The sequence below is a fragment of the Chiroxiphia lanceolata genome, chromosome 6, assembly GCF_009829145.1.
Source record: "Chiroxiphia lanceolata isolate bChiLan1 chromosome 6, bChiLan1.pri, whole genome shotgun sequence".
In the NCBI taxonomy this organism is placed as follows: Eukaryota; Metazoa; Chordata; class Aves; order Passeriformes; family Pipridae; genus Chiroxiphia; species Chiroxiphia lanceolata.
The window spans coordinates 247254-262173 of NC_045642.1; the positions used below are offsets into that span (position 1 = coordinate 247254).

The window sequence follows — 14920 nt, forward strand, 5'->3', positions numbered from 1 at the left end:
CTGTCCTGCTTTTCCCTCCTGACCGGGAGTCTGGTGCTCTAAGGAATTGCTCTGGGATATGGGAAGGAAGAGGACAAGGTGTAATTAGTACAAAAATCCCAATTTTATTACAGTTGTTGGATATTAAATATCTTGGATTCCTTCCCAGTATTCCCCCCCTCCCTGGAGTTGCATCCCTTTCCTTTATCCATCGGTTTGGAGCCATGGAAAGGCCGATGGTCCCTCTCCAAAAGGCCTCAGATCTGTATAAATACCTTAAGAACCCCCAGACCTCCTCTTTTTCTCCCTGGAACGCTGGGATCCCCCTACGGCCGAGCCGGGAGACGGCTCCTTGGGGAATCCTTTGGGAATCCTTTGGGGATCACACCCTGCGGGCGGAGCGCAGGTCGTAGTCGCTGTCCGAGGAGTTCTCCGGAGGGTTGGAATGTCGGAGCGCCCCTTCCAGGGCTGTGGAGGGGATGGATGCGGCTCAGGGGGTGCCCGGAGGGTTCATCCCTGGAAGAGGAGCCGCTCCCAGCGTTTACCTGGATAAGCGGAGAGCGGGGAGCTCTTGGGCGGGGCCGCGGTGTAGTCGTTGTCCCCTCCCTGTCCCCGAGGCCTCGGAGCGGCGGAGCTGGAGCGGTGGAAGGAGACTGGAACACAAGGTGGGATTGGGATCGGGATCGGGATTGGCATTTGAGGGCTGGAAGGGCGGTTTGGAGGGAATGGACCCACCCCCGGGATGGGGCGGAGGGAAGTCAGGTGAGTGGTATCCAATGCCAGGAATTCCCAAATCCACCCCCAGGGGTCCCAGTCTCACTCCCAGGAATCCCAATCCACCCCCAGGAACCCAAATCCCACCCTCAGGAGCCCCAAATCCACACCCTGGAGCCCCAAATCAACCCCCTGGATTCCCAAATCCACTTGAAGGAACCCCCAGTGCCACCCACAGGAGCCACAAATTCACTTCCAGGAATCCCAGTCCTATCCCCAGGAACCCAAATCCCACCCTCAGGAGCCCCAATCCCACCCCCTGGAGCCCCAAATCAACCCCCAGGATTCCCAAATCCACCCAAAGGAACACCCAGTCCCACCCACTGGAGCCACAAATTTACTTCCAGGGATCCCAGTCCTATCCCCAGGAACCCAAATCCCACCCTCAGGAGCCCCAATCCCACCCCCTGGAGCCCCAAATCGACCCCCAGGATTCCCAAATCCGCCCGAAGGAACCCCCAGTCCCACCCACAGGAGCCACAAATTCACTTCCAGGAATCCCAGTCCAATCCCCAGGAGCCCCAGTCCCACCCCATGGGCCCCAATCCCACCCCCAGGAGCCCCAATCCCATCCCCAGGAGCCCCAAATCCACCCCAGGAATCCCAAATCCACCCTGCAGAGCCCCAAATCCACCCCAGGAATCCCAAATCCACCCTGCAGAGCCCCAAATCCACTCCCAGGTGCAAAAATTCCACCCCCAGGAACACCAATCCCACCCCCAGGAATCCCAGACCCCAATCCCTGCCCCCTCACCCGTCTGGTTGAGGCCCGTGGGGCCGATCCACTGGCGCTGCTTTTTCTTCGAGACTGGAAGGCAGAGGTGGGCAGAGAGCGGGAATTGTCTCTCCAAGGATCTTCCTGATCCTTCCTCTGGCTGCTTCCCCCCTGCCAGCTCCATATGTCATCCCAAATAATCCCCTCCCACACCATAATTCCCCCTCGGGATCCTCCAGCTGCTCCTTTGTGTCCACTTGGAGCCTAATCCTCCTTCCCGCTCCCCTGCTTTGTGACCATTCCACGTGGGACAGGCTTAGGGATAATGGGAGAGGGCTGGGGACAGGTTTGGGAACAATGGGACAGGTGTGGGGACAATGGGACAGGTTTGGGAACAGTGGGCCAGGCTTGGGGATAATGGGCCAGGCTTGGGGACAATGGGACAGGTTTGGGAACAATGGGGCAGATTTGGGAACAATGGGGCAGGTTTGGGGACAATGGGGCAGGTTTGGGGACAATGGGACAGGTTTGGGAACAATGGGACAGGTTTGGGAACAGTGGGACAGGCTTGGGGATAATGGGCCAGGCTTGGGGACAATGGGACAGGTTTGGGAACAATGGGACAGGTGTGGGGACAATGGGACAGGTGTGGGGACAATGGGGCAGGTTTGGGGACAATGGGACAGGCTTGGGAATAATGGGACAGGTGTGGGGACAGGTTTGGGAACAATGGGACAGGTTTGGGAACAATGGGACAGGTTTGGGAACAATGGGGCAGATTTGGGAACAATGGGAGAGGTTTGGGAACAATGGGACAGGTTTGGGAACAGTGGGCCAGGCTTGGGGACAATGGGACAGGTTTGGGGACAATGGGGCAGATTTGGGAACAATGGGGCAGGTTTGGGAACAATGGGGCAGGTTTGGGAACAATGGGACAGGTTTGGGAACAATAGGACAGGTGTGGGAACAATAGGACAGGTGTGGGAACAATGGGGAAGGTTTGGGGACAATGGGACAGGTGTGGGAATAATGGGACAGGCTTGGGGACAATGGGACAGGTTTGGGAATAATGGGACAGGTCTGGGAATAATGGGACAGGCCTGAGAATAATGGGACAGGCTTGGGAACAGTGGGGCAGGCTTGGGGATAATGGGACAGGTGTGGGAATAATGGGACAGGTTTGGGGACAATGGGAGAGGTCTGGGAATAATAGGACAGATCTGGGAATAATGAGAGAGGTCTAGAAACAGTAGGAGAAGCTTGGGGACAATGGGACAGGCTTGGAGATAATGGGACTGGTCTGAGGACAATGGGAGAAGCCCGGGAACAACGGGACAGGTGTGTGGAACGCGGCACAGGCTTGGGGACAATGGGACAGGCCTGGGGATGGTGGGACAAGCCTGGGAGCAGCGGGCCAGGGGTGGGCTGAGGATCCAGAGGGTCACCTACTCCTCTTGCGGAGCCTCCTGCAGGCGGGGGGGCCACAGACGAGGAGGAGGACGAGGAAGAGCAGCAGGGCCAGGCAGATGCTCCCGACGGTGCCGGCGGATGTGCCGCTGGGAAGTGGCTTGGAGTCCTGGCCTGGGAAGAGGATGGATGGCACCGGACGAAACCCTTGCGCCCAGGTACATGAAAACCCACCGGGAGCCCGAATCCCACCCGGCAAGGCACCCCCCATCCCTGCCCGTTCCACAGGGCTGGGAATTCCAGCTCCCGGCACCCCGCGGATCGCCCCCGGAACGGCGCCTTACACACGACTCTGGTCCGGGAGCAGCTCTGGGGGCTCCCGAGGTTCCCGTGGCAGAGGTGCAGGGGGTCGATCCCGCAGGTGACTCCCTTGGAAGGCGGCTCCCGGATCTCGGCGCTGGAGGTGAGATTCCCGCAGCGCAGCTCCCGGCAGAGCTGGCGGCCGCGCTGGGAACGCCGCGCTCCGTCGTCACACAGGGACAGCCACTGGCCCTCGTGGAAAACCTGGATGTCCCCCTCGCAGGGAGTGGGGCCTGAGCCCAGCCTCCGCTGCACCCGCGGCTGGGAATCTGGGGGACGGAGCGGGAACGGCCGTGGGGATAACGGGACAGCTCAGGGATAATGGGGCAGCTCTGGGATAATGGGACAAGTCTGGGGATAATGGGACAAGTCTGGGATAATGGGACAAGTCTGGGGATAACGAGACAGGTCTGGGATAATGGCACAGGTCTGGGATAATGGATGGGACTTGGGGCAATGGGACAGGTCTGGGATAATGGGATAGGCTTGGGGATAATGAGACAGGCTTGGGGATAATGGGACGGGCTTGGAGATAATGGGATGGAGTTGGGGATAATGAGACAGGTCTGGGGATAATGGGATGGGCTTGGGGGCAATGGGAGAGGTCTGGGATAATGGGACATCTTGGGGACCGTGGGATAGGCTTGGGGATACCAGGACAGGTCTTGGGGTAATGGTACAGGTCTGTCAGATCCATAGAGAGGGGTCAGGTCCATGGGGAGAGGGGAGTCAGACCCATGGGAAGGAGCCCGACCCATGGAGAGGGATCAGATCCACAGATCCACGGGCAGAGAGGGATGAGATCCATGGGGTGCCTCATGGCTGGCTGCTGGCACACGCTCCTTCCCCTGGCACAGGGATGCTCCTGGCACAGGGATGCTCCCGGCATTCCGCCTTGTGCCATAGGGAGCAGCAGATGTGTGTGGGCCAAAGCAGAGCCGAGCACTGAGGAGCTTTGGACTATTCCCATGGGAATGCAGCATGGAAGCTCTGCCAGCTGCTGTGGCACAGCCCAGTAAACCCCCAAATCCCACGGGATGGCTTCCGAGCTGGGGCAGATGGCAGGATTGCTCCGAGCCCCATGCCTTGGATCTCCATGGAAAAGGGCAGGGAGGGGCCCAGGTCTGGGAGATGCCCACGGCTGGGGGATGGATGCCCGAGGTATGGAATACCACCCAGAGGCGCTGATCCGTGGGTTCCCTGCTCCCATTTGGAATTTGGGACACTGCCATGGCCCCTCTCCCTCCCCAGCTCATCCTCTTCTGGCGCTGCCGGGAACTGAGATTTCCTGTTTTGCCTTGGCACCCCGGAGAGGAAGAGCGGGAGTGGGCGGATGGAGCTCTGGGCGGGAACCCGGAATTCCCCCGGGATATCCCCCCCAGAGAGGCCTGGATGCTCCGAGTGCGCTCTCACCTGAGCAGGTGACGAAGGCAGGAGTTTTCCCCCGGGAGCTGGTCCTGTTGAAGCATTCCAGGAGGGAATGGCTCTCACAGGGCTCCAGCGCTTCCCACCTCACCGGCAGGTGGGTCCCGGGCTCCGGCTCCCGGTGTCCGTGCCCGGCGGTGCCGCAGCGCAGGTCCTGGCAGATGCGGGTGCCCAGATGTGCCCAGATGTGCGGGGGCATCCTGGCCACGGCCCCCCACAGCCCCCCCTTGTGCAGCTCCAGGAATCCGGAGCAGCTGAAATTCCCGTCCACCAGCCGCAGCCTGGGCGGTCCTGGAGAGGGATTGGGGGGAAGAGCAGCGTGTTAGGGATTGGGGTGACATTCCAGGGATTGGGATGACATTCCTTTCCATTCCTGAGGAGAAAGTCCCTAAATTTGGAGTTTAATCGCTGCATGGATGGGGGCCTTGGATCATTTGGAAAGGGGGTCTCACATCCCCTGGGATGGGGTGCTTAGGTCCCCCAGGATGGAGGTCTTGGATCCTTTGGGATGGAGGTCTTAGATCCCCCAGGATGGGGTGCTTAGATCCCTTGGGATGGGGACCTTAGGTCCTTCTGGATGGGGTGCTTAGATCCCTTGGAATGGGGTGCTTAGATCCCTTGTGATGGGGACCTTAGATCTGTCAGAATGGGGTGCTTAGATCCCTTGGGATGGGGACCTTAGGTCCTCCTGGATGGGGTGCTTAGATCCCTTGGAATGGGGTGCTTAGATCCCTTGGGATGGGGACCTTAGATCCCTCGGAATGGGGTGCTTAGATCCCCCGGGCTGGGTGGGGGTGTTGGATCCCTCGGGATCGGGGTCTTACCGGTGGGCTCCGGGGTGGTGTCCGGAGGTGCCGGTGGGGGCTTGGGAGTGGTTTTCTCCGGCTCTGGAACGAGAAGAGAAGGAGCCCCATCAGCCTGGATGATCCCTAGGGACTGAGGTGAGCGGGGCGGGGGGGTCCAGGCTCACCTTTGCAGGAGACAATAACGTGCTCCGTGCAGTTTCCCAGCTCCCAGTGGCATTCCACCAGCGCTCCCTCCGGATTCTGGCACCTCACGGGCCGCACATGCGTCTCCTTCCCGCTGGGAATGAGGAGCTGGAAGGGCTCGGAGCTGGGGGGGGCCGCAGCCCATCCGTCGGCAGATTTCATCCAGGTTGGACCGTCTCACGTTGTCCTGGCACACGCGTCTCCAACGGCTTTCCCAGTCCACCTCCAGCATCCCGGTGCAGCGGCATCCGCCACCGACGAGCTGCAGGCCGGGATCTGCGGGAAAACACCGGGATTACGGGGCTTCCCTTCCCTTCCCGGTAGGTTTTCCACCACGGAAATGATGGAAAAGCCCTTTTTCGGGATGTCTCGCAAGGTGGGACAAGGGCTGGAAGGGGGGGGGGATGGAGGGAAGGTCACGGGGCTGAGCTGGGATGATGCAACTGGAGCATCCGCCGTGCTCCCGGAGCCTGGTGGGATTCCCGAGGTGTTTGTGGTGGGATTCCCGAGGTGTTTGTGGTGGGATTCCCGAGGTGTTTGTGGTGGGATTCCCGAGGTGTTTATCCCCCCCATTCTCACCTCGAGGCGTCCGGGCGGCTCCTCCGTGGTCGGGAATGGCTGGAAGGAAGACGGGGATGGGGCGTCAATCCCGGACCCGCCATTTTGGGGCAGAGGCTCCGGCGCTCGGTGGTTTTGTGGGAGGAATGGGATTTCGTGGGGGGAGAAAAGGGGTTTGCCACCTGTCCATCTGTCTGCTGGGGGTTAATTAGGGCCGGAAAAAGCCAAGGGACCTGCTAATTACCCTTAATTAGCTGCGCTCCTGGGCGGAACATCAGGCCAAGCAGCTGGGGCGGGTGCCATGTGGACCAAGGGAAAGCTGGGAATGGCAGGAGCCGGGCGGGAATGAGGATGGGGGGCGCCCCTGGGCTCACGTTTGGGGTGGGATGAGCACCCTGGAGTTGTGCTGGAGGGGTTTTGTCCCCCTCAAACCCCCTCCCCACCCCGAGCCCCCCCGGCTGGGCCTCGCCCAGGGAAGCACCACAAACCCCTGATGCCCATCCCCTCCCAGAACATTCCCGGGGCGGGAAAACCGGGACGTCCCAGCGCGGGATGTGAGCGATGCCCCCAGCCCGGGGCACCCCCAGCACTCACCCCACGTTCCCAGCAGGAGCAGGAGGCACAGGGGGGGCAGCCGGGGTTCCATGGGTGCCAGCGGCGGGATGGGGGGCACGGGGGGCTCCGGAGGCTCCGGAGGCTCCGCTGCCCGGGCCTGGAGCGGGCGAGGGAGGGGGGCCCGAGCAGGAACCGGCTGTTTTTCCTCCCTCTGTGGTTTCCTGACGTCACGGCCGTGCCGGTTTCGAGGCTCGGCTGCCTCGCCAGGTCCCGCCAAAAAAAGGGGGGAGAAACCCCGGGGGGGAGCTCAGCCCCCTCCCCAAATCCCGGGATTCCCACATCTCTGGATGTATCCGGTGCCGAGGGAATGTTTGGGGTCACGACCCTTCGGGGCTGAGGAGGAGCCAGTGCCCACCCCAAACACTGTGGGACCCCCCGGGAAGGGGACAAGGGAAAGGTTTATCCAGGCACATCCCAGTTCCTGGCATTCCAGGGATGCCCCCTATCCCGGCAAGGGCACGTGGGGCACTGGCAGGGCTGGACCAGGGCGAGGCAGAGGCGTTAATTGATTGGGCCCTAATTAATTCTTCCGAATCCAGGTCATGCATGTTAATGAGGCGGCTGTTTTCCATTGATCCCGTGGTGTTCCTGCTGGAAGGAGAGTGCCTGGGGAGCGGGAATGGGAGCATGGAAATTCCCTTCCCTTCCCTTCCCTTCCCTTCCCTTCCCTTCCCTTCCCTTCCCTTCCCTTCCCTTCCCTTCCCTTCCCTTCCCTTCCCTTCCCTTCCCTTCCCTTCCCTTCCCTTCCCTTCCCTTCCCTTCCCTTCCCTTCCCTTCCCTTCCCTTCCCTTCCCTTCCCTTCCCTTCCCTTCCCTTCCCTTCCCTTCCCTTCCCTTCCCTTCCCTTCCCTTCCCTTCCCTTCCCTTCCCTTCCCTTCCCTTCCCTTCCCTTCCCTTCCCTTCCCTTCCCTTCCCTTCCCTTCCCTTCCCTTCCCTTCCCTTCCCTTCCCTTCCCTTCCCTTCCCTTCCCTTCCCTTCCCTTCCCTTCCCTTCCCTTCCCTTCCCTTCCCTTCCCTTCCCACTCCAATCCCCCACCCTGGAGCGGGATCTCAGCTCCCCTGGCACTTTCCTGGGCGCTCCCTGAACTCCCTGCTTGTTCCCATCCCCATCCCAGTTATCCCAGGGGTCCTCCTGACCCCCCAGACTGGGATTGTGGGAGGAGCAAGCCCTGTCGGGATGTCCTACCTGGAGCTGGTCCTCACCCATTTCAGCTTTGAAAATTCCCCGGAAAAAGGGTGTAATTCCCAGATCTGCTCCCACAGGACTCAGCCAGGGGGGTCTTTGTGCAGGATCCAGGCCCCAAATCCCCCCAAATCCACCTGAAATTGGTGATTCCCCCACACACATCCTGGGATACTTTGCCTCTAGGAAAGATCCACATTGTCCGGGGGTGTGTGACCTCTATGGATGTGGGATGCCTGGGATCCAGCCCTTCCCTGGGAGCCTTGGCTGGCTCTGGAGGCCCTGGAATCCCACAGGCAGGATTTGGGATTGGATTGAGCATCCATCTTGCCGCTGGTGGCGGGAGTCAGCTCAGCATCCTGTGACAGCTCGGGATGCTCAGGATCCCTTCCCGGGGGGATTTTGGTGTGTGCTGACACGTTGCCGGCCGTGAGGAGCCTTTTAAAAAGCAGGAGCTGCCTCTGGAGTGAGCAGGGACGGGCTTGTCTGCCGGCAGCACCTGCTGGGATCAGAATGAAAAACGGGAAAGATGGGGATTTTCCCGGCGGGAACGGCTCGGATAAAGGGTCGGCACCGCTGTGGGGGCGGAGGGGGCACATTCCCTGTGGGGCCACGGGCTGGATTGTCCCGCTCCCAGGGAATCGGTGGCCCCCAGGGCTTTGGGACCCCCGGGCACCAAACCCCCCTGAGGTCATGGATACCACCCCACGATCCCGGCGATCCCGACGTCCTGGGTGCCGTCCTGCCCGTCCCCCCCCGCTGGCACAGGGATCGGGGGCACCACGCCCCTGTCCCCCCCCTCCCGTGCCCGCCCCGCTCTCAGCCCCCGCCTGCCCCGCTCCCTTTGTCGGGGTTTTGCTGCTATTTTGGGATTTCCTCCGTTGTCGCGGCTCCTTTGTCGGGGCCTCTCGCCCCGCGAACACCTGAGGGGTGCGGGGGGGCCGCTTTTTCCGCGGGGGGTGCGGATGAACCCCGACCTGCCCCTCGGGGCAGCGGAAAGCCGGGGCTGGAGACGCTCCGGGGGCTGGGCTGGGCCGTGGGAAGGGGGGTTTGGGGTGCGGGGGAGCCCCCGAGGTGGGGGTGGCAGCTCTGGGGTGATGGGGGGGTGCTGCGCCCCCCCCAAATCCACCGGGAGCTTCGTGTGCTCGGCTCCGGCATCCCGCTGGGATGTGGGTGGAGCTCGGGAGGCTGGAGGAGGTGATCCTTCTTTTGGGACCCCCCGATGCCCCCAGAGAGCATCGTTTGGTGGGTTTTGGGGGGTCTTCCCTCCCAGCATCCCCTGGACAGGATTTATGGGCCCCTCTGGGATGGGCACTGTGTCCCAGTGGGATACAGGGAACCTCTGGGAGTGAGGGGGACAGTGTGGGGCACCAAACCCTCCCACATCCCCAATTCCTGGGGTGTAATTTCCACTCCCAGAGCTGGGTGGGGCCCCTGCCACCCCCATCCCTGCTCCTGCAGGCTGGGAACAGGATATCTGGACATCCCAGTGGGCAACTGGGAGCGCTTGGTGGCCTACTGTGGGAATGGTGACGGGTCACTCCTATGGAAGGACAAGGAACACGGTGGGAAAAGCTTTTAATGGCAGCACAGGGGAATGGCCAGAGAATTCCAGAGGTGATGCCAGCAGCGGGACAGTGGCCTTGGCCAGGTGTCCCTCTGGAGCAGCGGGAAAGGCTCAGTAGGCAGCTCCCTGGATGTCGTCATAGTCACTGCCCTCGGAGAAGTCGGGATCCTGTCCCGAGGGATCCATCCGACCTGGAGGGACACAGCCCATCAGGATTTGGGAGCAGAGGATCCCGGAGTCCCCATATCCCCCCGCCAGCGCGAGATCCTCACCGGGATGTTGGGAAGGGTCTCCGGTGGGCTCCGTGCCCGGAACGTTCTCGTACCACTCCCCTGAGGAGGTGCTGGAGCTGCCGGTGGGATCGGGATCTGCTGGACACGGAGGTACCCAGGGCTGGGAGGGCACTGGGGCGGGAATGCTGGGAGCTGCTGGGGGAACTGGGAGAAACAGGTGCTTACTGGGACCCTCCATCCTTGTTCCCATTCCCGGGGGTCCCCCACTCTCGTTCCCTTCCCGGGGTCAGACCCATCCCCGTTCACATCCCTGCTCCCATCCCTGGAGTCTCTCCATCCCTGGTCCCATTCCTGGGGTACCCCCACCCTCATTCCCCTCCCCAGGGCTGTCCTCATCCCTTATTCCCGCCTTTGGGATCTCTCCTTTCCTTATTCCCACCCCCGGGGTTTCTCCATCGCTGTTCCCATTCCCAGGGCTCTCCCCATCCCTGCTCCCACACATCCCTCCGGCAGGGCCCACCGGTGCCCCAGCTGTGCTGGGAGGGGACGTTGCCATTCCAACAGGGATTTGTAGAGGAGGAGGAGGAGGAGGAGGAGCTGGAGGAGCTGTTCTTCCTTCCAGGGAATGGGGGGCCCGTCCTGGCCGGTGCTGCGGGAACGAGGACATCCAGTGTAGGAACAGGGAGGAGCCGCCCCCTTATCCATGGGATGGACCCCCCTTGTCCCATACCATCCTCAGGGAATGGCTCCATCCCGTCCTGGCTGGGCCTCGGTGGGAGCAGCTGCTCCCCGGGATGGCGGCGCAGCGAGTCTGGGAAAGGGAGAGCGGTGGGAGTGACAGGGATCCCAGGAAAAGGGAACGGGAATCCTGGAGTGTGGGGATGGGGATCCCGGGCAGGGTGACAGGGGTTCCTAGGGCGAGGTGAGGGGAATTCCAGAGGGAATGGGGCGCTCACTGTAGAAGGTGGAGAGGGCGACGGGCGGCTTGCTGCTGAACTCGTAGTATTCCGAGTCGGAATCGGAGGTGGAATCCTTGGAAAAGGCTGTGCCCAGGGGGTCTGGGGGGTGACAATGGGATGGGGGATGTGCCATCAGCTGGGATCCCCTTCCCCACATCCCCACATTCCTGCCAGACCCACCTGATCCTTTGGGAAGGCTGGTGGGAATCTCCCTGTAGTCATTGGGAATCCCGGAGGGCACGTCAGGGCTCTGGGAGCTGTGGGTCACCAGGACTGGGGCGGTTATTCCCAAGGAACACATGGCTGCGAGGACAGTGGGGATGACAAGCTGAGCTGAGCCCAAAAAGTGGTATGTGTGCCCCAATTCCATGCAGAGTCCAGAATTCCTCACCGCTCCTCTTCCTCAGCCTCAGCAGAGCGATGGAAAGGGCCAGCACGGAGAGCAGGAGCAGCATTCCCAGCACCAGGCACAGGATAAAGAGGAGACTATCCCACGGGAATTGTGTCCCTACAGCTGGAGACCGTTCTTCAGCTGGGACAGAGAATGGACACAAGTCATTCCCACCTAAATCCTTCCTCCAGGGAATGGGAAGGAAGGGATTGCAGGACACTCACCCCGCGGGACGGTGACATTCCCCGTTGTCCCTGCGGCCGTGGGGGTTGGATCCAGCAAACCCTGGGAGCCTGGAGAGGGGAGCGGGGACAGAAATCAGACCACGGGGATGCCGGTGGGGGGAGGCAGGAATTCCCTCCCAGATCCCAGCGGGAAGATCCCGTACCATTGCAGACCACCCCGACCGCCCGGGACTGGTGGCAGGGAGCGGATTTGTTGAAGATCCAGTGGCAGAACGCCAGGGAAGCCTGGAGGCTCCCGCACTCGTACAGCATCTTCCCGGGAAGCGTGTGTCCGAAGGAGAGGCGCTGGAGCGGCGTCCCGCATCCCAGGCTGCGGCACAGCACCGCCGATTCCGGATCGTACCAGGCGTTGTCGCACACCGTGCTCCAGGTGCCGCGGAAAAACACCTCCAGCCTGCCGGCGCAGCCGTCCCGGCCCCCGGAGAGCCGCCACTCCTGGTGCTCTGCGGGAAAGGACGGGGATGTGCCTCCCGCCTCCCTCCCCGCCGGAGCCGGGATGCTCCCAAACCCACCTGAGCAAACCACGCCGGCGTCCTCCTTGTGGCTGCAGTCGTGCTCCGGAGCGGCCGGGCATTCCCAGAGGTTCCTCTCGTGCCCGTGGCATCCCAGCTCATCCCGGAGGATGGGGCCGTGCCCGCGGCCGAAGGCGGAATTCCCGCGGACGCTCACGGCGCGGCCGCACCGGAGCTGCCGGCACACGACGTCGGCGTCGGGAATGTCCCACCCGTCGTCGCACACCGTCCCCCAGATTCCCTGGTTTTCCAGCTCCACGCGGCCCTCGCACCGGCTCCGGCCGCCGGCCAAGCGGAGCGCTCCGGGGTCTGGGAGGCACACCGGGAATGGTGACCCAGCGATGTTCCCAGTGCCCCCTTCCCACTAAAAACTGGGAGCAAGGGGGTGCTCCTAAGGATGTTCCTCGGCCTCCCGCACTCACCCGGCGTCACCGAGGCGTTCCCACTTGGAATACTGGGAGATCCTGTCGGCTCTGCGGGAGCTGTGGGAAGAAAGGGACAGAGGGGTGAGGAAATGAGCCCCCCAGGATTCCCAGTTTGGGGATGATGATCCCTCTGAGGTGACATGGTGGCACACGGGGATGACAGACGTGGAATCTGATCCCACAGATCCAGATCCCCACAGAGCGAGATCAGCAGGATTCAAGAGGTCAGTCCCTCCCTTTTTTGGCTCATTCCTGGTTTTCCTGGCAAGGAGCAGATGGAAAACAGGAAGACGTGGCCCTGTGGCCACCCTGGGGGGGGGCACACAGAGCAGTGCATCCCAATCCCCCCAAAACATGGGAATTCTCCCAGTTGTGGGTGGCTCTGTGGGACCCTCCCCCAGCCCACGTGGTCACGGCGCTCCTGCATCCCAAAAATCCGTCCCCACGAGGTTTCCTGGGGCTAAATCCTGGCGTGAGGTCCGCTCGGAGAATTTTTTCCTTAATTATTGGGAATATTGGGACACAACTCACCGGTGGAAGAGCTGAAATTTGGGACGTCCTCACGCATCCGGTCTGCTCCCGCTTCCCGGCTCATCCCTGTGGACACAGAGGGGCTGTACCTATCCCGGAGCCACAGGGGAGTGCACGCTCCGGATATTCCCGGGAAAATTACCCCTTTGGCTTTTGTGGGGTGAAGGATCCCCCAGGAGCGAGGGGTCTCTCCCTGTTCTGGGGGGGCTGGTTGGGTGGGGATCCCGGGGAGCTGGTGGGGCATGGATCAGAGTCCAAATGACCAAGGAAAAGCTCAGGGATGAGGGGGAAAAGCGGGAATGAGCTGCTCTATGGGGGTGGAGGTGAGAAGAGGAGCGGAAATGGGGGTGAGGGGCCCGTTCCCCGATCGATCCGAGGCCTTGAGGCAGCTCCTGGCAGCCATTTCAGAACCCAAAGCACCCCAAATCCTGCTGGGACTGGGGGGGGAGGGGGAAAGGCTGGATCACACCCCAAAACCATCCAGGGGTGACAGGAGGGACAGGATGGGATTTGGCCCCGGAGCATCCCACAGGGCTGGCGGGTGGGACGGCTCCGAGAGCACTTTTAGGGGCTTAGGATCCCGGTTTTGGGGTCCCCAGGGTGGTTTTAGGGGTCCCTCATCCTGAGGAGACCCCAGTCCTTAGGACTGCCTTTCAGGGAACCCCTTCCCTCCCTCCCAGTGGACAGCGAGGGTCGGAGGAGCTGCGGAGCCACCACCGGAGCGTCTGCCCTGGGACCTCCATCCCGGGGAGGTGGCAGGTCCCCAACCCCAAAATCCATGGATCCGGCACCCCGAGCTCCCGAATAAGAGGCTGGGAAGCGACGGGCTGGGGATGGCGACGTACCTGGTCCGGGTGCCGCGGCGCAGAGAGCCACCACGAGCAGGCACAGCCCCCCCATCCCTTCGGCTGGGCAAGCCCGTGGGATTTCGGGATCCGGGGGGGATTCTGGAGGTCCCTCTCTCGGGGCAGGGAGGTCTCGCTGCCCCGGTGGTTCCGGGATGGAGGCGGAGGGGAGGAAGCCGGGCTGGCATCACGAGGCACACCGGGGTGGCCCCATCCTGCTGCCGGCGGGGAGGAAACGGGGCAACGGAGCCCACGGAGCCCCCCCGGGGCTTGGGAACCTCCCGGGCCTGGGGGTCCCACCCCGGGGAGAGCGGATCTAGTGGACATTTGGGATGACACAGGGGGATTTGGGGTCTTCTAGGCTGCTGGAGCTCTGTCCTTTTTTTCAGGGATGAGGTGGGTGGGAGGAGGTACCCGCAGGGCACAGCGGGAGGGGACCCCACAAATGTGTCACCCATCCCTATGGATCAGCTACAAATCCTTCGGGATGCTTCCCAGGGAAGCTGGGAGTGGGGAGCTGGGATGGGGCCTGGATCCCAACCTTCCTGGATCCTGCCCGGGATCCTGCCCTTCATCCCAGCCTGGATGCTTTACTTCCAGGATGGGCTCCATGCCGGACAGGTGGTGGTAGATCCACCCAGGATCTGATCCATCCAGGAGTTGATCCCATGGAGCCACCATCCCGCTGCCTTCCGGATGGAGTCACTGCACCCCAAGCAACTTCCAGCACATCCAGGACCACCCCAGGACCCTCCAGGGATACGTGGTGAGGGATGGGATGGGCATGGTGGGGGAGGGATGGGGTGGGAGCTGGGGCATTCCAGGAGATGTTGATCCCACTGTGGGTGAGGGCTTGGATCCGGCTGTACACCTGGAGACCTGGGATGCCCTGAAGGAGGGACAGGACCAGGATTGCCCCACCTCAGTGGGGTTTTTGGGAAGCTTTGGGAAGCCGGGATCAGGGAGCTGGGGTGTGGGAGGGCGTTTCCTGCTACCACCCAGGGCGATTTGGGAGTGCCTTGGGATCGCTGGGAGGCTGGAAAAAGGGTGGGAATGTCTATGGTAACCCCAAATAAAGGGGGATCAATTCCTCTGGCCAGTTCCAAGGGGACATTTGGGCGGATCAAGGTGGGAGGAGACCCAGGACCAGGCTGGTGTTGGGGTTGGAAGGTGGAGGAGGAGGATGGCAGGAGAGGGAGGAAAGAGATC

At 62.1% G+C, this 14920-nt stretch overlaps 2 protein-coding genes across 2 annotated transcripts; both read right to left on the minus strand.

Moving 5' to 3' along the window:
• Nucleotides 1-84: 84 nt before the first annotated feature.
• Nucleotides 85-6920, minus strand: CD5 (CD5 molecule). Its single transcript, XM_032691773.1, is given in 11 exon segments — nt 85-447; nt 525-632; nt 1508-1561; nt 2918-3049; nt 3220-3504; nt 4649-4951; nt 5485-5547; nt 5631-5781; nt 5783-5925; nt 6229-6267; nt 6802-6920. Coding segments are annotated over 11 exon segments (1416 nt in total). The 5' UTR covers nt 6854-6920; the 3' UTR covers nt 85-361.
• A 2745-nt stretch (nt 6921-9665) lies between these two features.
• Nucleotides 9666-13766, minus strand: CD6 (CD6 molecule). Its single transcript, XM_032690943.1, has 12 exons — nt 13712-13766; nt 12333-12383; nt 11911-12219; nt 11542-11841; nt 11378-11446; nt 11154-11294; nt 10943-11065; nt 10760-10861; nt 10505-10614; nt 10341-10411; nt 9843-10042; nt 9666-9761 (listed from the first exon to the last, which is right to left on the minus strand). Exons 1-12 carry the CDS (start codon nt 13764-13766, stop codon nt 9682-9684), a joined length of 1611 nt encoding a protein of 536 aa, XP_032546834.1. The 3' UTR covers nt 9666-9681.
• Between the last annotated feature and the right edge of the window lie 1154 nt (nt 13767-14920).